Source organism: Sus scrofa, chromosome 6 (genome assembly GCF_000003025.6).
Source record: "Sus scrofa isolate TJ Tabasco breed Duroc chromosome 6, Sscrofa11.1, whole genome shotgun sequence".
Lineage (NCBI taxonomy): Eukaryota > Metazoa > Chordata > Mammalia > Artiodactyla > Suidae > Sus > Sus scrofa.
Genome location: NC_010448.4, coordinates 54,431,379 through 54,455,040, shown reverse-complemented (window position 1 = coordinate 54,455,040; position 23,662 = coordinate 54,431,379). Strand labels below are relative to the sequence as shown.

The window sequence follows — 23,662 nt, the reverse complement described above, 5'->3', positions numbered from 1 at the left end:
TGCTTGATATATTCAGTAAATGTTAGCAATTTTTATTGTTTGCTCTTCTTTCTCTCTCTTTAGGGTACGAGCCCCCCCAAACCCTCTCACCCCCTGCTTTGCCCCCACCTGCCCCATCACCTCCAGCGTGGCAGGCTCGGGCTCTGGGCACTGCCCGGTTGCAGCTGGTAGAGTTCTCAGCCTTCGTGGAACCACCGGATGCAGCTGACTCTGTGAGTGCAATTTTGGGACAGTCGCTGGGGGGTTTTTGAACGTAGAGGGTTATAGGAAGGGAAATCATAAAGCAGAGCTTCTCAAATTTCAGCATGTATTAGAATAACCTGGAGGGCTTGTTAAAACACAGATTGCTAGGCCCCATCCCTGGAAATTCTGATCTCAGGAGGTCTGGTGTAGGACTTGAGAATTTGCATTTTTAGCAAGCTCCCAGGTGATAATTGATACTGCTGGTCTGGGTACCACACTTTGAGAACTACTAGAATAAAGAAACTGGAAGATCATGGGGTCATGTGTTGGGTGGGTCAGAAAAATCCCCCAGGACATCATTTATTCATTCATTAAACTTTTTTGAGTGCCTATGGTGTGCCAGGCTTTATGGTGGATCCTGGAAACCTGGACAAGATCTGTTTCTAGGTGTGAACTTTCCTGGCCTAGGATGGAGACAGATGCTGTATTAGGGTGGGCTGACTGTTAGAAATAACTCCCAACCCTCAGGGACTGAATGTCACAGAAGTTTCTCACTCCTTTCAGTGTGGCTGCTAAACAGCAGGAGCCTTCTGTGTAGTGATTTGGGGAATACAAGCTTCTTCCATTTTGTGGCTCTGCCATTTTCTAGGGCTTCAGAAGATGCTGCTGGATGCTCTGCATCTGGCTGGCAGATGGTGGAAGGGAGAGAGTCAAGACTTGTGCAGATTTTATGAGTCTGGCTTGGAAGTGGCAACTGTCAGGTCTGCTCACATCCCATTGGACAGAACTTAGTCATGTGATCATGCCTGACTACAAAGGAGCCTGGGAAATGTAGTTTAGCTGTGTGAAAAGGCACTGGGGTTTGTGAACACAGCTGTCTCTGCCACAGCCACCTAAACACCAATGCTATCTATAGTGGTCCTGGTCAAACCCAATCCAATCAGGTTAAAACCCTCCCATCTCACTTGGACCAAAAGCTAAAGTCCTTTCAGTTGCCCACAAGGCTCTACATGATCTGACCCTCATTCCTGCTGTTCTTACCTCTTGCCTTCTCACCTTTGTTTACTCTGCTCTGGCCACATTGGCCTCCATGTCTTTTTTTTTTTTTTTTTTTTTTTTTTTTGGTTACACCTGCAGCATGCGGAACTTCCCTGGCCAGGGATCCAACCTGTGCCACATCAGTGACAACACTGGATCCTTAACCCACTGAGCCACCAGGGAAGTCGCCTCCATATCCTTTTCAAACCTGCCAGGCCCCCTCAGCATCTGCTGTTCCCGCCTCGGCATGTGCTTCCCCCCACTAGCCCAGCTGCAGTTTTTCCCTCCATTCATTCAGCTCTTTGCTTATCTTTTCACACTGGCTTTCCCAAACCACCTTGTGGAAAATGCCAGCTGCTGTCATTCTTGACTCCCTTACTACACTTTATTGGGGTTTTTTTTTCAGAGCATGTATCACTCTCTGAAGTTGATATTATTCGTGGAACGATTTTTTTTTTTTTTTTGTCTTTTTTTAGGGCCACACCCATGGCATATGGAAGTTCCCAGGCTAGGGGTTGAATCGGAGCTACAGCTGCTGGCCTACACCGCAGCCACAGCAACCTGGGATGCAAGCCGCGTCTGTGACCTATACCACAGCTCACAGCAATGTAGGATGCTTAATCCACTGAGCTGAGGCCAGAGATCAAAGCTGCATTCTCATGGATACTAGTTGGATTTGTTACCACTGAGCCATGATGGGAGCTCTGAGAAGGGGAATGTTTTCAGGGGTGGGACCAGAAATGACAAGAACAGGAACAAATAGAAAGCCCCGATATGGGGAGTTACTGTCGTGGGGCAGTGGAAATGAATCCAACCAGGAGCCATGAGGTTGCAGGTTTGATCCCTGGCCTCTCTCAGTGGGTTAAGGATCTGGTGTTGCTGTGGCTGTGGTGTAGGCTGGTGGCTGCAGTTCCAATTCAACCCCTAGCCTGGGAACCTCCACATGCCACGGGTGCTGCCCTAAAAGGACAAAAAGACCAAAAAAAAAAAAAAAAAAAGTCCCGGTGTGGGCTGTGTGGATTCCCATCCTTCCATTCATCCGTCCATCCATGGAACATTCACGAACACCTGTTCAATACAGGGCCAGGTTGAAAGGGGGTGAGCTTTGGCTTAGGGGCACTGGGAAGCCATGGGGGATTATGAGCAGGAGAGAACCAGCTCTGGAGCCCTGTGAGTGATGAACTGGAGGGAGAGATTGGAGGTTGGGGGGCCAGGGAGAAGGCTGGGGTGAGGCTAGGAGAGGGCAGCACTGAGGACGGAGAGCAGGGGACAGGGCAGAGAACTGGGCAGTCGGAACAGGGCTTGGGGACTCAGGTACTGTGGGAATAAACAGGCGGCAGGGAGAGGAGACAGGCCCCGGCAGCTGGGCCGAGTGGAACAGCCAGCAGGAGCTGTGGCGATGGTGATGGTGTGGGATGGCTTGGGCGGTAGGCCTGGGGGCCCAGCCCGTCTCCCACTCCTCACCCACGGCCGTCCCTCCTCAGTACCAGCGGCACCTGTTCGTACACATCAGCCAGCACTGCCCCAGCCCTGGAGCGCCCCCCCTTGAGAGTGTGGATGTCCGGCAGATCTATGACAAATTCCCTGAGAAAAAGGGCGGGCTGCGGGAGCTGTATGATCGTGGGCCCCCCCACGCCTTCTTCCTGGTCAAGTTCTGGGTGAGTCCCTCCCCGCCCCCCCCCCGAAACAGAAGTGCTGCAAAGTCACGTGATCCTAGCTAAGGCCTCTGGCTCTAATGGAGATAGTCAGTCTCAGGACCTAGCGGGGCAGCCTGGGCCTTATTAGTCCTCGTGGCTCCTTAGCAACAAGGAGTACGGTGGGGAACTTCATGCACCCCAAATCCCACTAGACCTGGCTGTACCCGGTCACATGACTGACATGGCCCTGGGGATTGGCTGGCATCCTTTCAGACGTCCTTATGCCCCACCTGACCACACCAAGCCTCGTTGCTAAGGAGGAGCCTCTTCCCCTTATCAAAGGAGTCCTGGTGTTTCTGGTCGCCAAAGAGGGGTCGAGAATTTGATGGGTTCCACCAGACCCTGTTGCTGGAGAATGTCTGGGCTTGAGGAAGCCGTGGAAGGAGCTAGGGGTTGGCTTTGTAAAGCCTTGCATTCACGTAACAGTCATTTATTGAGCACTTACTATATATACATCGACCCTGTGCCAGGGATGTGACTGTGAATGAGAGCCTCCATCTTGGGCCTTTCTCAAGCTCATTTGGTTCGGTGTCCAGTACACCGACTGATACTACAGGGGTTCAACACTTAGGGGGTGCCAATGCTTATGGTAACCCAGGCTGTGGAAGGATCTATATACTCTCTGAGAAAGCAAGCCTGTAGCCACCATGGTTATAAAGATTCCGATGTGTGAAGTGGAGGCCAGATAGCTCTGGGGATCTGCTGCTGGGGTCTTAGGTGTTGGTTGGGCTTAAGACAGACCTCATAAGGTGCCAGGTCTGGATAGCAACCCTTTAGAAGCCCAGTATCTGAAGGGATGGAGGGGAGTGGCCGGGAAGGCCTTTAGTTTGGCCTGGCTTCACAAGACCCTGTTGTCTGGGTGATGGATGGAGTCAGGCCTCTGAGGAGAGGCATGAACCAAACTGGAGAAGGACCTGGCCAAGTCAACAACTAAAGTTAGAAGGAAACTAAAGAAGTGGAAGAGCTGTGCCTCCCAGGAAGGTGACCAAGGGGCTCAGACCAAAGGTGTGATGGCGTCTTTGGCTTCTGTAGGCTCCACTTGGCCTAATGGATTACCGGTCCACTCCGCCACTGGGGTCATGGAGGGGTCTGACCTCTGAAAATCAGCTGAAAGGGCTTGGGAGTTTTCGAGTGGCGTCAGGCTTCCCTGGGCCTCACCTGGCTCTGTTGCTAGGGAGTAGCCACGTGCCTTAGCAACCACTATCCTGAAGGGCTCTGAGCAAGCACCTCTGGTTGCTAGGGAATAATTGCTTCCTTAGTAACCAGGCCCTTGGAAGGGGCTGAACTCCTAAGCTGTGGGCTTCAGGAGAAAAAGTTGAATTCCAGGGCCTCTTTGGTGGGGCAGTTACCAGGGCGAGAGGGGCAGGGCCATTTGGGGACCCAGACATCTTTAACACTGATGGAAGGAATGGTGGGTCTTCTTCAGAAACTGGCCCATGGAGAAGTGGGGGCTCTGAATACTGAGGAGTTGAGATGGGCAACTGCAAGGCAACGGGAGACACCAGGCCATGGATCAGGATTCCCACTTTAGAAGGGACATCCTGTCGTTTATAAGGGACATCCCCTCCAACTTACCCGTGCCTCCCCACCCCCCAGGCGGACCTGAACTGGGGCCCGAGTGGCGAGGAGGTGGGGGCCAGCGGCAGTAGCGGTGGCTTCTATGGAGTGAGCAGCCAGTACGAGAGCCTGGAGCACATGACCCTCACCTGTTCCTCCAAGGTCTGCTCCTTTGGCAAGCAGGTGGTGGAGAAGGTGGAGGTGAGGCTGGAGGGGTGGAGCTCTGGGCGGGTGAGCACCTAGCCATCTGCCACTTTGGGGCTGCAGACTAGGTGCCAGGATAGCTCAGGCCTTTGGGGGTCTGCCCAGTGGGGGGTGGGGTGGGGGTGGGGTTTCAGCCCCTTTAGTGCATGGGCTTAGAGCTAATCCAGAGTGTCAGAGTCACCGAGAGGTGTCACTTTGAGGGTTTAAAGATAAGGTGTGGTTCAGAGCTTTAGAGTCACTAAGAATCAGAAGGTCCTTGTGGACATGAAGATACTGCAGGGCAAGGAGGTTCAGGGGTCACACTTCGGGGTTGCAGAGGAAGGCCCTCATCTCATGGAGGGGTCTTTGGAGGTTTTTAAGGTATTTGAGGGCCTGGAGGTCAGGAGTTCAGAGTACAGCTTTTTGGGGGGAGTCTTTATATGGCTACAACCACAGCACATGGAGGTTCCCAGGCTAGGGGTCCAATCAGAGCTACAGCTGCCGGCCAACACCACAGCCACAGCAAGTGGCCAGAGATCGAACCTGCATCCTCATGGATACTAGTTGGATTCATTTCCGTTGAGCACAGCTTTGAGAATCTGAAGGGTGCCTGGTTGCAGGCTCAGTGACTCTGAGGTGGGCCCCTGAGGGTTCTGGGTCCCATCTCTAGTCCGCGGGTGGGGCAGTGGAGGGAAGATGGCACGGAGTGGGGCTCAGTTTCTGGGGTGACCCCTGTGTCTAAGTCATTGTCCTCCCCACTCCCATGGTTCAGACGGAGCGTGCCCAGCTGGAGGACGGGAGGTTCGTGTACCGCCTGTTGCGCTCACCCATGTGCGAGTACCTGGTGAATTTCCTGCACAAGCTGCGGCAGCTGCCCGAGCGCTATATGATGAACAGCGTCCTGGAGAACTTCACCATCCTCCAGGTGATGCGCTGTGCTTGCGCCTGAGCAGGGACCCCGATGTGGAGGGGACCCTTCACCTCGGGAACTGACACAGTGGGCGCCTCACACTTGACCCTTAGCCTAGGGGACCCCTTTGACTAGGGAAGTGACATGGTGGGAATGCCACAGCATCCTCATTAAAGGGGATCCGGCTACACTGGGAACCCACCTGCCTCACAATGGATCTTCAGCCTGGGGGACCCCCTTCACTGGGAACTAAGCTTAGCCCAGGGGACATGATATGGTAGGATCCCCTTTAACTTTGGGGAGGGTAATGTGCTGGGGACCCCCTTGACCCTGTAACATGAGATACCATCTGATGGGAAGCCGCTCACTGCTGACCCTCAGACCTGGAACCAGCCGTGTTGGGCATCCCCTTTAACTGGGGGAACATGACATGGTGGGGACCACTCTCCTGGGTCCCCTTCCCTGCCCTCCCTTCTAAGCTTAAACCCGTTCTCCTGGCCTCCTCGGCAGGTGGTGACAAACAGAGACACCCAGGAACTGCTGCTCTGCACCGCCTACGTCTTCGAGGTCTCCACCAGTGAGCGGGGGGCCCAGCACCACATTTACCGCCTGGTCAGGGACTGAAGGGGGACCCCCCCAGAGTGGCTCACCCCCGGAATGCCCTCCTCCCGAGAAGGACTTCCAGCTTTTCTCACGCTTCTTACTTGGGGAGGGGGCTGCTCCCGGTTAGGGCCTTAAAAGCTGGGTGGTGAGTTGCATGGGCTGCGACTGAGAAGAGAGGATGGATCCTGATTTGGGGACCTCACAGGGGTGCCTGAAAGGACAGATCACTCCAGAGCATTAGACACTGGGGACAGGAGTGAGACAAGCCCTGGGACAGCCCTGCTTTCTGTCTCTGACAGGCGCCCTCCCCTCCTCTGTTTTGGAGGACCCTATTTACACATTGGCTTGTCTCTCTCTGTGTCCCCCCCACCCAAACCTGCCTCTCCTTACCAGCCCTACCCCAGGGACCCTGATATCAAATATTGCAGGTTAACCCTTTCTGTGCAGGAGCAGAGCCAGTGGGCCCTGGAAATATTTTTTTTTTTTTAATATAACAAGAGATATTTATAAGTGGGTGTTAGGGTCGTGACTTTTTCTCAGCTGGGCAAGCAGGGGGTGAGACTTCTAATCTCATGCCCTCTTTCTTCTAAATGAGCCGTGGGGCTAGACTGTTGCCTCCCCCTCCTCCCCTCCCCTCAAAGTGTGTTGGTTTGTATTTTGACAGAGGATAAAGCTATTTTACCAAAACGCAGGGGATTTATTTGGGGTTTGGGCGAAAAAAAATCTCGTGGGAGATGGTAAGCTGATACATGAAGCAAGGAAATGGGGTATCTTTAGGGGCAGGAAGCTGGTGGCCGGAAACCCCAGGCCCCGCGGGAGAGCTGACTGCCGACTGCCGCGGGTCTGGCAGACATCTGGGCTGGGGATGGGGGTGGGGGAATGAGGAGGCAGAAGGGCCCAGTGGCTGGGGCGAAGTGGGGATTAAACTAATATTTACTGGCTCCAGGGAACTAAAGGCCCAGGCACTTGAGGGGGTCAGGGCGGGGCTTCGGGAAGGGTGGGGCCTAGCGGTACCGAGCAAGCCGGTCGTAGACATGGTCCAGGTTTCTGCACAGGAACATGGACAGCGTCATGAAGCTGAGCTATAGAGAAAGGAGACTTGGTCAGAGAGGTCGAGTGGGTGCAGGGGGAAGTGGGGCGGCATATTGGGGGAGGAAACGGGGTGGGGCCGGAGGAAGAAAACTGGGGCTGCATCCCTGGAGCGGTGGAGAAGGGAGTAGGTAGAAGATGGGCGGGACCAGAGGGAGAACTGGGCCTGGTTGTGGAAGTCCGGGTCAGGGAAGATAATAGCAGTGGAGCGTGGGATGGAATTAAGAGTAAAAGGGCAAGAGGTCATTGGGCAGGACATCAGAGACGGCGGGCGGGCCGGGAGGACTGGGAGCAGAGTTGAAGCAGGAAGGGGAGTAGGGTAGGGGGAACTCAGCTGCGTCTAGCGCAGGTCTAGAGTCTGAGAAGGAGTGAGATTCGGAGCACGCCCAGGGGCTTTTATTCCGGAGGCTCATCTATCTCCCTCTCCATCTTGGCCTCAAATTCCACCTCGGCTACCACCTCCGCGCCTGTACTCCCGGTCTCAAGATGTTCCTCGTCTTGATCCCAAAGCGGCCAGGGCCCCAGAGTCATGGGCAGCTTGCCCTGCGGGGCCCTGTCTCCCCAGTTGGGGCAGGCACCCGCCAGGCCCCAGCCACCCCACAGGCTGCAGCTACGCCCGCTGCTGCTCAGCACACCGCAGCGCCCGCAGCAGCCATCAGTGTTTGGGCCGGGCCTGGGGCTCGAACAGTAGGCACAAGGGACCTGCGGCTGGGGTTCCCGGTGGAACATGCTGCGAGGTACTAGAAAGCTCAGCCCCGCCGCACTCACCTGCGGGGAAAGGGGAGGGATGTTGCGGCCAATAGCGGGAGACTGAACCGCCAAGGAGGGCCAATGGGAGCCTCGCGAGAAAGGGAGGGAACGCCTGGCCCCTCCGTGCAACCAATCAGGGCTCACAGCGGCTGGGCCTCCCTACACCCCGGGGGCGGCAGCGGGGGCGGGGGGGTCTGGGTTGACTGACTTTCCATCACGCGCGCGCCTTCCCCCAGAGACTGGTTGGACGCGCAGCCTGGGGCGGGGCCGTCTAAGCCAATCGCGGGTAGGGGCGGGACCAGATCACCTCGAGTAGACCGACGCCGAGACAAATGCCCACTATAGAGATGAGGTTGTTGTGCAACCAGTTGTTGAGGCTCCCCTCGCAGCCCTAGGGATGCAAAGAGACGTTATCGGTAGGGTTCTTTTTGGGTTTCGTCCTCAAGCCCTGGTCCACTGTTCTCGGGCCAGCCCTAACCCCTCCTTCGGGCACTGCCTCGCTTTCCTGGTTATCGCCGTCTCTCCTCTTCAGCGGGCCCAAGCCTTCCCCTCCCCAAGCATCAGCGTTACAGGTCCCGACTTTTCGCTTAGGCCTTTTCTTTAGACCTCGCCCTTCCAAAACACCCCGCCCCATGTAGGGGCTCTGGCCCTCCCGTAGTACCCATCCTTCTAGTAACCCCACCCTACTGTCAGACCCCTCCAAGATCCTACCGCTCAGCTTATAGGGACCAAGCCCCTCCCAGGGGCATTATCCCTCCCACAGGCTTCTTCCCTTTCTAATGGCTCCAAATCCTCCCCACCTCTCTGTAGATGTGGCTGTTTGCAGGGACCACGCAAATGTCTGCATTGTGTCCGGACTGCGCCTGTGGTCTGGGCCGGCTGAACTGGGACAAGTAGAACGTATCGAAGATTGCAGAGTCGTTGGTCGCGGATGAGTTATAGCAGGAGCAGGGCACGAGGTGCACGTCCGACTCGTTGCTCCTCAGGGTGGGGATACGGAACCAATCCCGAGGAGAGTTCCAGCCGCAGCAGCGCAGCTGGGGGAGGGACAAGAATCAGACGAACAGCGACTGGAGGGATGGGCCAGGGGACTAGGTGATGGGTGTGAGATCGTATTGGGGAGTAGAGGGCTAAGTGGTGGGTGCAGGGTAGGGGACTGTGGGCTGCACTGGGGTCACGCCAGGCCAGGGGACATTAAGGGAACATGAAGTTGGAAGAGAAGAGTCATGATGGGGTGAGGAGGTCAGGGGGCTGGAGGAGGAGCTGCAGAATCATGCTGTGGATGCGGGTAGGCAGTGCAATTCAGCCTCAGCTAGGGGACAAGTGGATGAGAGGGCGGGATCATGTGAGTGACCAGGGAATGGAGTCTCACTTGTGCCGGGTCCCTTGAGAGGCAGAGTCACAACTGGGCCGGGAGTAGGGCATGCTAGGGCCTTGGGGCTGAGGGCGGAGTCCTGTCGAGGCAGGGGGCGGAGCCACTGTGGGGTTTGGGAACTATTGGGCCACCTTGGGGCCAGTTCTGTTATCATGTGAAGGCCCAGCTCTGTCAGGCAGAAGGTACCTTAGGTAGGTAGGGTTACATTAGAGCCCTTTAGCTGGGGGCCCGGGTCACGTTGGGGCGGAATCTTCCACGCAGAGAGCTGAGCCACATCTGAGTCCCAGAGCTGGAGGGAGGCAGCCTCACGCACCTGAAACTGCACGTAGTCCCAACTCTCCTCGGCCGCTGTCTCCTCTGGGTGGACGCGGTAGTTCTGGATGGTCTTCAGCACGATGTCCTTCACTTTCCGCACCAGCTGAGAGGCCCAGAGTGAGGCTGGACCCCCCCCCTCCACCCGCCTCCTCATGGCCATCCGCCCCAACCCACTCCAACCACTCAGCCTCAGGTGCTCCCTGAATGGCTTGTCTGCATTGGTTTTTCAACAAATGGCTTGCTATGTCTCTATCCCTGAAAATCTCTGCTGGTTTCTTTTAATTTTTTTTAAAGTTTTTGAATTAATTATTATCTTTTGCTTTTTAGGGCCGCTCCCGCGGCACATGGAGGTTCCCAGGCTAGGGGTCTAATCGGAGCTGTAGATGCAGGCGTACACCACAGCTCACCGCAACGCCGGATCCTTAACCCACTGAGCAAGGCCAGGGATCTAACCAGAATCCTCATGAATCCTAGTCGGATTCGTTAACTGCCGAGCTTTGAAGGGAACTCCATGGCTGGTTTCTTTTTTTTCTTTTTCAGGACAGCGCCTGGAGCATATGGAAATTCCCGGGCTAGGGGCCAAATCTGAGCTGCAGCTGTGGCTTAGCAACCTACGCCACAGCCAGAGCAGCGGGATCTGAGCTGCGTCTGTGACCCTCACCACAGCTCAGGGCAATGCCAGATCTTTAACCCACTGAGTGAGACTAAGGATCGAACCTGCATCCTCATGGATACTAGTCAGGTTGTAACCCTCTGAGCCACAATGGGAGCTCCTCTCTGCCGGTTTCCACCATCTGTCTTTCCATTCCTCTGCTCTCTCCCACGGTCTCATTAGGCTTCTTTCTTTTTCTTGGAGCCTTCTGTTTCTCCAAGTGGTGGGTCCTTCCTTCTTTTTCTTTCTTTCTTTCTTTCTTTCTTTCTTTCTTTTCTTTCTTTCTTTCTTTCTTTCTTTCTTTCTTTCTTCTTTCTTTCTTTCTTTCTTTCTTCTTTCTCTCTCTCTTTCTCTCTTTCTCTCTTTCTTTCTTTTTCTTTTCTCTCTCTCTCCTGTTTCCCTTTGGATCTCCGTTTCTCTTCCTTTGACTGTGTAGTTGAGTCTTTCTCTGACCCTCGCTTTCTCTCTCTCTCTCTCTCTCTCTCTCTCTCTCGTGTCTCTACCATTCTCTGTAAATGTCTCTCTCTGGGGAGTTCCTGTCGTGGCTCAGTGGTTAATGAACCCGACGAGCAACCATGAGGAAGTGGGTTCGATCCCTGGCCTTGCTCAGTGGGTTATGGATCTGGCGTTGCCGTGAGCTGTGGTGTAGGTCACCGACGCAGCTCGGATCCCACATTGCTGTGGCTGTGGCGTAGGCCGGCAGCTGCAGCTCTGATTGGACCCCTAGCCTGGGAACCTCCATATGCTGCAGGGGCGGCCCTAAAAAGACAAAAGACAACAACAAAAAGTCTGTCTGGCTTTCTGTGTCTTTATCTTCACTATTTCTCACTGTTATTTCTTTGTCTACGTCCACCCCGTCTGTCTGCCTTTGTTACTCGCTTCCTCTGATGACCCCCCTACCCACCCACTAGCTAGGGGAGGGGGAGGAGAAAGTGAGCTCACCTGGACTCGCTGCGTGGAGATGAGGATTCCCAGGGTGATCTGCGTGGCAAACAGGAGCAGCAGTGCCCCAAAATACTGGCGAGGGGGGCAGAGTGGAAAGCTCAGGCTGAACCCCTCCCCAGGATGAAGGGGCTGCCAGGCCTCTCTCTACATATAGTTTTAATTTTATGGCCATTCCTGAGGCATATGGAAATTACTGGGCCAGGGATTGAATCTGAGCCACAGCTGTGACCTACACCAAGCTGTGACCTATGCCCCAGCTATGGCAATGCTGGATCCTTTAACCCACTGTGCTGGGCTGGGCCTGGATCCAACACCTCCACAGCGACCTGAGCCACTGCAGCTGGATTTTTTTTTTTTTTTTTTTTTTGTCTTTTTAGGGCTACACCTAGTGGCATGTGGAGGTTCCCAGGCTAGGGGTCTAATTGGAGCTGTAGGTTGCAGGCCTTCGCCACAGCCACAGCAATGTCAGATCCAAGCCATGTCTGCGACCTACACCACAGCTCACGGCAAGGTCAGATCCTTAACCCACTGAGCTAGGCCAGGGATTTAACCCGCAGCCTCACGGTTCCTAGTTGGATTGTTTCTGCTGTGCCACGAAGGGAACTCCTGCAGTTGGATTCTTAACCTAGTGCACCACAGCAGGAACTCCCAGGGCTCTATCTGAGGGCAGGGAGTGATCTAGGGATGGGGAGGGGGTGGGGCACTCACCAGGCCCAGCAGGCAGCGGAACTCCTTCAGGGCCCCCACACAGCCCAGGAGGGCAAGGCCCATGGTGAGGATTCCTGAGATGGCCAGGGCCTTGGACCAGATCTGCAAGGGCACGAAGGACAAGCCTAGGGGAGGCGAGAGGCAGTGACATTGGGCTCTGTGTGCGCAGCTCCAGGCAGCCCCATTCTCCACACGCCCCCGCCAGTGGGGAACAGTAACCTTGGGGGGGGGGTTCTTTCTGGCCCCTGGCCCCTGCCCCCTTTTCTCCGGGTCTGTGTTCCCTTCTTTCTGGGTCTCTGGCCCTCTTTCTTCCTGGTTTCTGTCTCTCCCTCTTGCTCTTAGTCTCTTTCCTCCTTCATCCCCCAGTAGTTTCCATCCCATCACTTGTTCTGTGACATTGGATTCATCACCTAAACCTTTCTGAGGCCAAGGGGATAATGATATCTGTTTCCTAGGGTTGTTCTGAGGGACACATGGGAGGCATGTGTTCAGTCTGGTCCTCTACACAGGGCAAATATTTAATACATAGGAGCTATGAGGATTTTGACTATTGCCCCAGTATTATTTTCCTACAATTATTAGTGTTAATCTGCTGTTTTACTACCTTGCTGTGTGACCTGCAGGAAGTGGCCTCCCCTCTCTGAACCTCAGGAGAGGGAAGCTTTATGGGAGAATCTTTTTTCTTTTTAGGGCCGCACCCACGGCATATGGAAGTTCCAGACTAGGGGTCGAATTGGAGCTGCAGCTGCCGGCCTACACCACAGCCACATCCACTCAGGATCTGAGCCACATCTGCGACCTACACCACAGCTCACGGCAACATCAGATCCTTAACTCACTGAGTAAGGCCAGGGGTCAAACCTGTGTCCTCATGGATACTAGTCGGATCAGTTAACCACTGAGCCACAAGAGGAACTCCTTATGGGAGAATCTGATGGGCATGTGCATAAGAGCTGACACATAGGACGGGCTTGAGAAATGGCTATTATTAGTATTATTGGTATGTACACAATGCATTCGCCAGAGGAGGAAGCTGAGGTTCAAGGAGTTGTGGCCACAGCAAGTGGAGGAGCAGAGCCTGGGGTTAGACCAGGGAGCTGGGCACCACGGACCTCTTTGGGACAAGGGAGACCCCAGGAGGTGCCTTGGAGGGGAGCCCCGTTCGCGCCTGCTCCAGGAAGTCCCCCCCAGGCTGCCCCAGCCTCCTTACCCACAAAGGACACGAAGCTGGTCTTATCAATGAGTATCCAGATGCCGAAGCAGAAAATAAGGCTGCCTAGGACCTGGGGAGAGGAGACGAGAATGTGGCTTCGGGGGAAAGGGGGCTGGGAGGAAGGCAGGTGGCTGCGACAGGGGCTGGGGAGCCGGGAGGCAACTCACGAAGAAGAAGAGGTTGAAAACGAACAGGAGGTACTTGATGAAGCTGAGGCAGCTGGCCTGGGCCGACATCTTCTCCTAGAGGGGACAAGACCAGTGGGAGGAACACAACAGAAGGGGTGTTGGCAGCAGGGGACACAGGCAGAAAGAGAGGCCGGGTGAGAGAGAGGGAGGGAGAGAGAGGAGAAAGGAAGAACTCCGAGAAAGAGGAAGTCGAGCATAGAGCCCCACCCCGCCCTTGACAGGCGAGGCCACTTTCTTTGGTGTCTCCCTGTCTCCCTCACCTGTCCCACTGGGACGCACACCCCTACCAGAGGGGCCTTGGGATTTGTGGGCCCCAAGGACATGCCGTGCAGTCCCTCCCAGGTCTCCATGGCTCAGGCTGGGGGTGGGGACCCACAAGAAATCCGGATCTACTTCCACCCACTACTCTGGGCACCAGGACCCCAGGTTGGCTCTGGACAGTGGCCGACCTCATAGACACTCTGACCTCACCGTCTATAAAGCACTGCCACCTCTGCAGCCACCTCTGTCCCCGCGGGGGCTCCCGTCTCCTCTCCCTGGCTCTCTGTTCTTTTCTCTCTGGATCTTTATTCCCTTTGGGTCTTGTCATCCCGTCCCCCCCCCCCATCCCCCGCCCCCTTCCCAGGTCTCTGTCCCCTCTCCTCTGGGTTTGTGGCCCCTTCTCTCTGCCTGCCTGTCCCCCTTTCTCTGTTGATCTGCCCCACCTTCCCATCACTGGTCATGGCCCTTCTCTCCGAGTCTGCGATGTGCTCTTGGCAACCAGTTTGAAGACCAAGGTGCTCCTGAGCTGGGGCAGGGGCTGGGCACCTGGGGGAAGTGAAAGTGCAGCGAGCCCCCGGTGGGAAGGTCCCCGGTGCGAAGGGGGTGACTTGGCAGTACCAAAACACCCAGAGCGGAAGCTGAGCCTCGGGCAGTACTTCCTGCTTCTGCAGTGAGGCCCCAAGGGAGGAGGCCCCACGGGAGTCAGGATCGAGCCCAGGACCTTGGCTTTTAGAACTGGGTTTGCAATACCCTATCCTCCCTAGGTCTCAGATGCATTCCCAGCAGCCTTGGAAGGCTCTCCCGATGCCCCGCAGACTCCGCACTTTTGTCAGGTCCCCAGCACCCACAGATTCCCAACATTGTGGATGTTCCCAGCATCCTGACGTTTGCCCAGGACCTGGAAAGCCAGACCCTCTTAAAGAGCCTGTACCCTCTCTCCCTTCTGAGCCATCTCATCCACTGTTTTCCCCCTGAAGGCTCCCATTGTAACTTATTTTCTTAAGAATGTCATCAAAATCAATTCATATTAATACTATTCTGATTTTTGACTCTGGGCTTGTCTCTTTTTTGGCCACAACATGCAATGGCTTGATATGGGATCTCGGTTCCCAGACCAGGGATTGAACGTGGGCCGCGGTGCTGAAAGCGGTGAATCCGAACCACTAGACCAGCAGGGAACGCCCTGGGCTTGCTTTCTTCCCCCAACTTTGTTGAGGAATAACTGCCAACCATAACTTTATATATTTAAAGCGTGCAGCATGGTGATTATCAAGCTCAAGAGAATGGACACATCCACATCTCACAGAGGAAACCATGGGTATGAGTATGTGTGGTGAGAACACTTAAGAGCTAAGCACGTTTCCAGCACACACTACTGTATCATTAACTACAGGCACCACGCTGGATGTTCGCTCCTCAGATCACAGCTTGCTTTTCTTACAACTGAACGTTTACATCCACAGACCTACGTCTCCCATTTTCTCTACTCCCCAACCCCCGACAACCACTCTCTGTTTCTGTTTCTACGAAATTGGCCTTTTTAATTGTCTGTCTTTTCTTTTCTGGCCACCCCATGGCATATGGAGTTCTAGGGCCACAGATCAGATCCAAGCTGCAGTTTCTACCTAAGCCGCAGCTGTGGCAACACCGGATCCTTAACGCTGTGTGGGGCTGGGGATCAAACCTGCATCCCAGCACTCCCAAGATGTTGCTGATCCTGTTGTGCCACAGCAGGAACTCCTGAAATTGGCCTTTAAAAAAATGGAGGAAAAAAAAGATGCTATATATAAAGAGTACCAGTATTTGTCTTTCTCTCTCTTGTAATTTCACCTAGCATAATGCCCTCTGGGTTCTTCCATATTGTCCTAAATGGCAGGATTTTCTTTTTTTATGGCTGAATAATATTCCATTGTGATATATAAATCATATATAATATATATGTCATATATATGTGTCATATATATATATATATATATATATATATATATGGGTTGGGGGTATGTGTATATATTCATCTAACCTTTCCTGATCCAGTCACCTGTCGAAGGACATTTATATTTCTTTTTTTATCTTGGCTATTGTGAATAATGCTGCAATGTACATGACTCTACGGATATCTTTTGAAGATATTGATGTCATTTCCTTTGGGTCTATACCCAGGAGTGGGATCACTGAAGCACAGAGTGGTTGACTTTTATTTATTTATTTTTTTTTGTCTTTTTGCCATTTCTGGGGCCGCTCCTGTGGCATATGGAGGTTCCCAGGCTAGGGGTCCAATTGGAGCTGTTGCTGCTGGCCTACACCAGAGCCACAGCAACAAGGGATCCAAGCCGCATCTGCAACCTACACCACAGCTCACGGCAATGCCGATCCTTAACCCACTGAGCAAGGCCAAGGATTGAACCCGCAACCTCATGGTTCCTAGTTGGATTTGTTAACCACTGAGCCACGATGGGAACTCTGGGTTTTAATTTTTTGAGGAACCACCATACTGTCTTCTACGGTGGCTGTACCAATTTACATTCCCATAGCAGTACACCAGCGTTCCTTTTTGCCACATCCTCGCCAACACTTGGTGTCTCTTATCTTTCTTTTTTGTTTGTTTGTTTTTTTGTTTTTAGGGCCACACCCACAGCATATGTAAGTTCCCAGGCTAGGGGCTGAATCGGAGTTACAGCTGCCGGCCTGCACCACAGCCACAGCCACAGCCAGGCAGGATCTGAGCTGCGTCTGTGACCTACACCACAGCTCATGGCAATGGCCAGATCCTTAACCCACTGAGTGAGGCCAGGGATCAAACCCGCATCCTCATGGATCCTAGCTGGGTTCGTTAACCTCTGAGCCATGATGGCAACTCCAATATCGCTTGTCTTTTTGATAACAGCCATCCTAACAAGCATGAGGTGATGTCTCACGGTTGTGATTTGCATTTCCCTCATGATTAGTGATGCTGAACACTTCTTCATGTATCGTTTGGCAGTTTGTGTGTCTTCTTCGGAAAAATGTCTATTCAGGACCTTTGTCCATTTTCAAGTTGAGTTATTTGCTTTTTTGCTGTTGAGTTACATGAATTTTTTTTTTTTTTTAATGGTTGCACCCATGGCATATGAAAGTTCCCAGGCCAGGGACTGAATCTGAGCTGCAGCTGCAACCTACACCACAGCTATGGTCACGCCAGACCCTTAGCCCTGTTCTGGACCAGAGGTCGAACCTGAGCTGCCACAGAGACGATGCTGGATCCTTAACCCACTGGGCCACAGCAGGAACATGAGTTCTTTATGTAATTTGAATATTAACCCCTTATCAGATACATGGCTTGCAAATATTTTCTCCCATTTTCAATCGAAAAAGTTTCCTTTTCACTATATTGTTTCCTTTGCTATGCAGAAGCTCTTTTGTTTGATGTAATCTCACTTGTTTATTTTAGCTTTCATTTCCTGTGCTTTTGGTTTCTTAGCCAATAAACTATCGCCAAAACCAACTTGGCAAAACTAGAGGAGGTGTTTCCCTATGTTTTCTTCTAGGACCTTTACAGTTCCAGGTCTTACATTTAAGTTTTTAATTCTTTTCAAGTTAATTTCTGTGAGTGGTGTAGGATGGTGGTTCAGTTTCATTCTTTTGCATGTGTATATGCAGTTTTCCTTTGCCCATTGTGTGTTCCTGGCACACTGGCCAAAACTTAGTTGATCAGGGAGTTCCCATCGTGGTGCCGTGGAAATGAATCCAACTAGGAACCAAGAGGTTGCAGGTTCGATCCCTGGCCTCTCTCAGTGGAATAAGGATCCAGCGTTATCTGTGAGCTGTGGTTTAGGTCGCAGAGCCGGCTTGGATCTGGCGTTGCTGTGGCTGTGGCGAAGGCCGACAGCTATAGCTCTGATTCAACCTCTAGCCTGGGAACCTCCCAAGAAACGGCAAAAAGACAAAAAAGAAAACAAAACCAAACAAAAAACAAAACTCATTCATTGACTATATATTCTTCTATACCTCCGTCCCACTTCTTCCTCTTCTTGATAACAAAATCTGTTAAAAATGTATCTATGCTCACTGCTTCTACTTCCTCTGTTCGAGTCCACCCTCAATCTCCTCCAATAAGGCTGACTCATCCACCAGAGCTACTTCTGTCCAAGTCACCAATGATATCCACATGGTCAAATTTTTTTTTTTTTTTTTTTTTTTTTTTTTTTTTTTTTTTGCTTTTTAGGGCTGCACCTGTGGCATATGGAGGTCCCCAGGCTAGGGGTCAAATTGGAGCTACAGCTGTGGCCGACACCACAGCCACAGCAACATAGGATCTGAGCGGCGTCTGTGACCTACACCACAGCTCACAGCAACGCCAGATCCTTAACCCACTGACGGGGGCCAGGGATTGAACCCACAACCTTGTGGTTCCTAGTGGGTCCTTGTGGTTTCTGCTGTGCCACGATGGGAACTCCACATGGTCAATTCTTAGCTCCCATCTTACTTGACCTCTCTACACCATTGCACATGGTCCCCAGGCAGCATCAGCATCAACTGGGAAGTCGTTTACATATTCTCAGTCTTCACCCCAGACCTAGTGTAGTGAGTTGAAGATGGTCCCCCTAAAGATATGTCTCTGTCCTAACCCTGGAACCTCTGAATGCGACACTGATTTTTTTTTTTTTTTTTTTCCTTTTTAGGGCCAAACCCGCGGCACATGGAGGTTCCCAGGCTAGGGGTCTGTCGCAAGACATGTTTCTACAATCTTTTCTTAGCCTCTTTGCTTCTATTTTTTTATGCTGAAAACTCCATCTTGTCCTGCTTTACTTTACCCCATCTTCCTGCTTGAAAAACAGTCGCAGTGCTGGTGAATGACTTAAGCTTAAGCACAAAGCATAAGTTATTCATAGGGTCAGCTGAATGGGACATAATGCAATGGTCTAGGCACGCTGGACCTGTACAGATGGGCACGCCGTTTGCACGAGCATGATATGTCCTCTAAAGAATGAGAGAAAGAGGAACCTCATGGCCACAAGTGGTTTATGAGGGGTTGTTAGCAGAATATGCTTTAGCAAAGAGAACCGAGGTGTAAACCTAGGCACGCTGGGTTGCCGCAGATAGGCATGCCGTTTGCTGCGGAAGCACAGTGAGGATTCTCTGAAATGCTCTGCATAGATAGCTAACGCCAAGCTTCCTCAAATGCTAATGGCTGTTAAATGCCTAAAGGTCAGAGCAAAAGCTTAACCATCTACCAGCTATGCGGCTTTTAAAATAATAGAAGAACTTATAAAATAATAAAAAAAAAACCCTATATCCTCCACCTATAGCCCCCTCTTCACTTGACGTCCTCCTCAAGAGCACTTTCTTGAAGCGGTGCGCTTGGTCCCTGAGACCTTGAGTCCCCCCGGTTCCCACCTTTACTTAAGATAAATATGTCTTTTTTTATGTTAACCCTTTTCCTTAAGTTTCACAGCACCCGTTCTTCAGACCCATCCTGCTAAACTGGTCTCGGCAGGGGTCTAATCGGAGCTGTCGGCCTACACCACAGCCACAGCCAGGCCAGATCCTTTAATCCTATTTGGGAAAAGGGTCTTTGAAGATGTAGTTAAGGATTTCAAAATGAGACTATCCTGGATTACTTATTTTATTTTATTTTTTTATTTTTTTTGCCTTTTCTAGGGCCATTGCCTTGGCATATGGAAGTTCCCAGGCTAGGGGTCTAATTGGAGCTGTAGCCCCTGGCCTACACCACAGCCACAGCCACGCGGGATCCGAGCCGCGTCTGCAACCTACACCACAGCTCACGGCAACGCCGGATCCTTAACCCACTGAGCAAGGCCAGGGACCGAACCCGCAACCTCATGGTTCCTAGTCAGATTCGTTAACCACTGTGCCACGACGGGAACTCCTGGATTATTTATTTTAGTGGACCCTACGTCTAATGACCAGTGTTCTTAGAAGAGATGCTCCTAGAGGAAAAGAAGACGGAGGCAGAGATTGGAGTCACACAGATACAGCCAAGAAACGCCTGGAGCCACTAGAAGCCCACACATCCTATTGTCTGCCCAGAAGTCAAAGAGATCCTCCTGTTAAAACATGAATCACTTCTTGACTCAGAACCCTCTAATAGCTTTTTATCTCACTCAGAAAATCCCCTACTTCCTACCACAATCTAGAAAGGCCGCCATACAATACTCTGGCCCCTGCCACGTCTCTCATCCTTTTCCTATGGCTACTCTTCCCCTCAGTCACTGGAATCCAGACATATGGGCTTCCTTGCTCTTTCAAGAACCTGTCAAGTACACTTCTGCCTCCAGGCCTTTGTCACTGCTATTTCCTCTGCCTGGAATTCTCTTCCTCATGCGGTTCCTAGCTCCTTTCCTCATCTTCTCCAAGACTGCCAAATGTCACTTCTTCAGAGAGGTCTTTCTTGACTACTGTCTTCAGCTCTCTGCCCCTCATAACACGTTGTTTTGCTTTCTTTTTTTTTTTTCTTTTTGTCTCTTTAGGGCCGCACATGCAGCATATATGGAAGTTCCCAAGCTAAGGGTTGAATTGGAGCTGTAGCCACTGGCCTATGCCACAGCCACAGCAATACCAGATCCAAGCTGCATCTGCAACTTATACCACAGCTCACTGGCAATGCCAGATCCTTAACCCACTGAGCAAGGCCAGGGATCGAACCCATGGCCTCATGGATACTAGTCAGGTTTGTTACCACTGAGCCACAATAGGCACTCCTGTTTTGCTTTCTTAATAGCACTCCTCTTCTTGGAAATTATTATTGTCTTTTTAGGGCTGCACCTGTGGCATATAGAAGTCCCCAGGCTAGGGGTTGAATCTGAGCCATAGCTGCTGGCCTACGCCACAGCCACAGCAATGGGGGATCTGAGCGGTGTCTGTGACCCACACCGCAGCTCATGGCAACGCTGGATCCTTAACCCCCTGAGCAATGCCAGGGATCAAACCTGCATCCTCATGGATACCAGTCAGGTTCGTTAACCGCTGAGCCACGACGGGAATGTCTATTCTTGGAAATTCTTATTTGTTTTTCCTACTTTTTGCAAGTAGAATGTAAAATCTAGGAGTTCCCGTCGTGGCGCAGTGGTTAACGAATCTGACTAGGAACCATGAGGTTGCAGGTTCGGTCCCTGCCCTTGCTCAGTGGGTCAACGATCCGGCGTTGCCGTGAGCTGTGGTGTAGGTTGCAGACGCGGCTCGGATCCCGCGTTGCTGTGGCTCTGGTGTAGGCCGGTGGCTACAGCTCCGATTTGACCCCTAGCCTGGGAACCTCCATATGCCGCAGGAGCGGCCCAAGAAATAGCAAAAAGACAAAAAAAAAAAAAAATATTTTCCCTAATAGTATCCTAAGGGTCTACGGCTATGCAGAGCACATCATTCAGTAAACATTTATTGACTGATAATTTTTCTTGATGGGTTGAATTCAAAGACTGTCCTGCCTCTCAGTGCCTTTAAATAACCTCAGGGCCTGAGATGTTCATATTCCATTGTTCACCTAGTAAATCATCCTTCAAGTCTCAGTTTCAGTGTTACTTCCTCAGACAACTCTTCTTGTAACAGAGAAGAACAAGCCTGACTCCATACTGGATCTATTCCTTTAGCTCTAAACCTTGTACTCTGTTGAATGTGCTTAGTCATGCTGGCTCTGCGCTTTTGTAAAACAATGTTGTCCACAGCCTGAAGTATACAGGATAACCCATTCTCAAGGCCCTGACTTTTAAAAGTACAACACTCCTCTATTTCATATAGAGAGAAAAGGTTGTAAAACAGAAAAGAACAACCATCTTGCTGGAGGTTAACGGGAATATTATGATCAGACCTACAGGGAGAGCTTGCAAGAACCAAGAAGTCAGCAACAACCAGCCACAGCCCCTCACCTGTTAGTATAAAAGAAGTCTGATTTCCAACTGGGGTAAGATGGTTCTTTGGGACACTAGCCCACCACTTTCTCCATCTGCTGGCTTTCTGCTATTCCTTGCCCCCAAAACTCGTCTCTAGATTTATTGGCCTGTTGTGTGGTGAGAAATACGAGCTTGGACCAGTGACACTCTCTCTAAATGAGGTCTCTGTGTTGAAGGATTGAATAATTTCCCCAGATCGTGATGTATTCTTTCAGCCCCTGGACATTTTCCTTTCTAGCTCTTTGTTCAGTCATAATGATCTAAGCCTGTGGTTCTCAAAATGTGGCCTGGGGACCACTGGTGGTTCCTGAGACACTTTCAGGGGTTCATGAGGTGAAAATTATTTTCATAATCCCATTAATATGTTATTTGTCTTTTTACTGTCACTTTCTCCTGTGTATACAGTGATGTTTGATGTTGTGACAGCACAAGCTTTTTTTTTTTTTTTTTTTTTTTTTGTCTCTTTAGGGTGAGACCTGCAGCATATGGAGGTTTCCAGGCTAGGGGTTGAACCAGAGGTGAAGCTGCCAGCCTACACCACAGCCACACCAACACAGGATCCTTAACCCACTGAGCTGAGGCCAGGGATGGAATCTGCATTCTCATGGATACTAGTCAGACTCTCTTCCACTGAGCCACGAGGGGAACTCCAGCACAAGGTATTTTGACAAGCCCCCTGCAGAAGCAGATATGAGAATCAAACTGTCTTTTATTAAGCCAGGCATTAAAGAGATTCACAAAGATATAAAATAGTTTCACTAAGTTATTTTTTGGGTGAAATTATAGCTATTAAAAATGTTATTTATGGAGTTCCCATCACAGCTCAGTGGTTAAGGAATCCGCCTAGGAAGCATGAGGTTGCGGGTTCGATACCTTGCCTTGCTCAGCAGGTTAAGGATCCAGCGCTGCCATGAGCTGTGTTACAGGTCGCAGACTCGGCTTGGATCTGGTGTTGCTGGGGCTCTGCATAGGCCGGTGGCTACAACTCCCATTAGACCCTGAGCCTGGGAACCTCCATATGCCGTGGGTGTGGCCTTAGAGAAAGGCAAAAAAAAAAAAAAAAAGAGTTATTTATGCCTGAGTTTCTGTCCTGGCACAGCAGAAATGAATCTGACTAGGAACCATGAGGTTGCAGGTTTGATCCCTGGCCTTGCTCAGTGACTTAAGGATCTGGCGTTGCTGTGGCTGTGGTGTAGGCCAGCAGCTATAGCTCTGATTAGACCCCTAGCCTGGGAACCTCCATATGCTGCGGGTGCGGCCCCAAAAAGACAAAAGACAAAAAAATAAATAAACAAAAATAAAAATTTTATAAAATGTTATTTATGTTAACAAAATGGATTTTTGATAATATATATTTTGGAAATTTCCCAGTTTTCATGGCACAGATATGACTCATATAAACACAATCCACATAAATTTAACCCACATAATTTGATTGGGGTTGTTCTTTTTTTTCCCTTTTTTTTAGGTCCACACCTGCACCAGTTGGAAGTCCTCAGGCTAGGGGTCAAATTGGAGCTTTAGCTGCCAGACAATGCCACAGCCACACCAAGGCCAGATCTGAGCCAGTCTGTGACCTACATCACAGCTCACAGCAACTGCGGGATCCTTAACCCACTGAGCAGGGCCAGGGATCCAACCTGCATCCTCATGGATACTACTTGGTTTCCTCACTGCTGAACCACAATGAGAACTCCCAGGTCCTTCATTTTTAAGGGACTAAAAATAGTCCTGAGACCAAAAGTTTGAGAGCCACTGACCTAAGTAAATCTTTGGGCTTTCTGACTCTCTGCAAGCCCAGCAGATAGTGTAATGCTCTGAAGGCAAGGTCCCCGTCTGTCTTGTTCATATTTAAGGTTTGACTAGCGGTATGGGAGCCTTAAGTAAGTGTCAAAGCTTTGAAGGCAAGAAGGAATGAATGGGAAGAACAAGCCTCCCACCTCAGACTCACCTCCACATTGCTTGGGGGAATCAGAAGCTAACCCGACGCTCCACACCAGGTACTCCTCTGAGAGACGGGGGAAGCGGATTGGGCACGCGGTCGAAAAGGAAAAGAGAGGGAAGGTGCGAGCATGTGCAGACGGAGGACGTGCGTGCTGGAGGGTGTGCGCGTGT

The 23,662-nt window shown here is 51.6% G+C and overlaps 2 protein-coding genes across 11 annotated transcripts in view; one reads left to right on the top strand and one right to left on the bottom strand.

Moving 5' to 3' along the window:
* The window catches only part of TEAD2 (TEA domain transcription factor 2), a 14,143-nt gene extending 7,285 nt beyond the window's left edge, over nucleotides 1-6,858 (top strand). For 3 of the 6 annotated variants that reach the window (XM_021094719.1, XM_021094721.1, XM_021094720.1), the window contains exons 9-13: nucleotides 64-212; nucleotides 2,706-2,879; nucleotides 4,515-4,676; nucleotides 5,431-5,583; nucleotides 6,079-6,858. In XM_021094719.1, coding sequence (XP_020950378.1) covers nucleotides 64-212; nucleotides 2,706-2,879; nucleotides 4,515-4,676; nucleotides 5,431-5,583; nucleotides 6,079-6,192 — 752 coding nt within the window. In that variant the 3' untranslated portion in view covers nucleotides 6,193-6,858. The remainder of the gene's footprint in view (nucleotides 1-63; nucleotides 213-2,705; nucleotides 2,880-4,514; nucleotides 4,677-5,430; nucleotides 5,584-6,078) is intronic. The other 3 variants (XM_021094723.1, XM_021094724.1, XM_021094725.1) reach the window with 2 other exon arrangements.
* CD37 (CD37 molecule) lies at nucleotides 6,846-23,628 on the bottom strand. 5 transcript variants are annotated; one of them, XM_021094729.1, is made up of 9 exons: nucleotides 14,111-14,309; nucleotides 13,386-13,460; nucleotides 13,216-13,288; nucleotides 12,006-12,130; nucleotides 11,295-11,369; nucleotides 9,699-9,803; nucleotides 8,811-9,047; nucleotides 8,318-8,401; nucleotides 6,846-7,253 (listed from the first exon to the last, which is right to left on the bottom strand). In XM_021094729.1, exons 1-9 carry the CDS (start codon nucleotides 14,126-14,128, stop codon nucleotides 7,176-7,178), a joined length of 870 nt encoding a protein of 289 aa, XP_020950388.1. In that variant the 5' UTR covers nucleotides 14,129-14,309; the 3' UTR covers nucleotides 6,846-7,175. The 5 variants fall into 5 exon arrangements, with proteins under 5 accessions (XP_020950388.1, XP_020950389.1, XP_020950386.1 ...); XM_021094727.1 differs by lacking the exon at nucleotides 14,111-14,309 and adding an exon at nucleotides 23,499-23,625 and having other exon boundaries at nucleotides 6,848-8,028; XM_021094726.1 differs by having other exon boundaries at nucleotides 6,848-8,028; nucleotides 14,111-14,302.

Coding starts and splice junctions, on each gene's coding strand:
- CD37 (XM_021094726.1), bottom strand. Junction 12,131..13,215: donor CAGCTTCGTGTCCTTTGTGG/GTAAGGAGGCTG, acceptor CGCCTCCCCTAG/GCTTGTCCTTCGTGCCCTTG. Junction 11,370..12,005: donor TCCGCTGCCTGCTGGGCCTG/GTGAGTGCCCCA, acceptor CCCCCTCGCCAG/TATTTTGGGGCACTGCTGCT.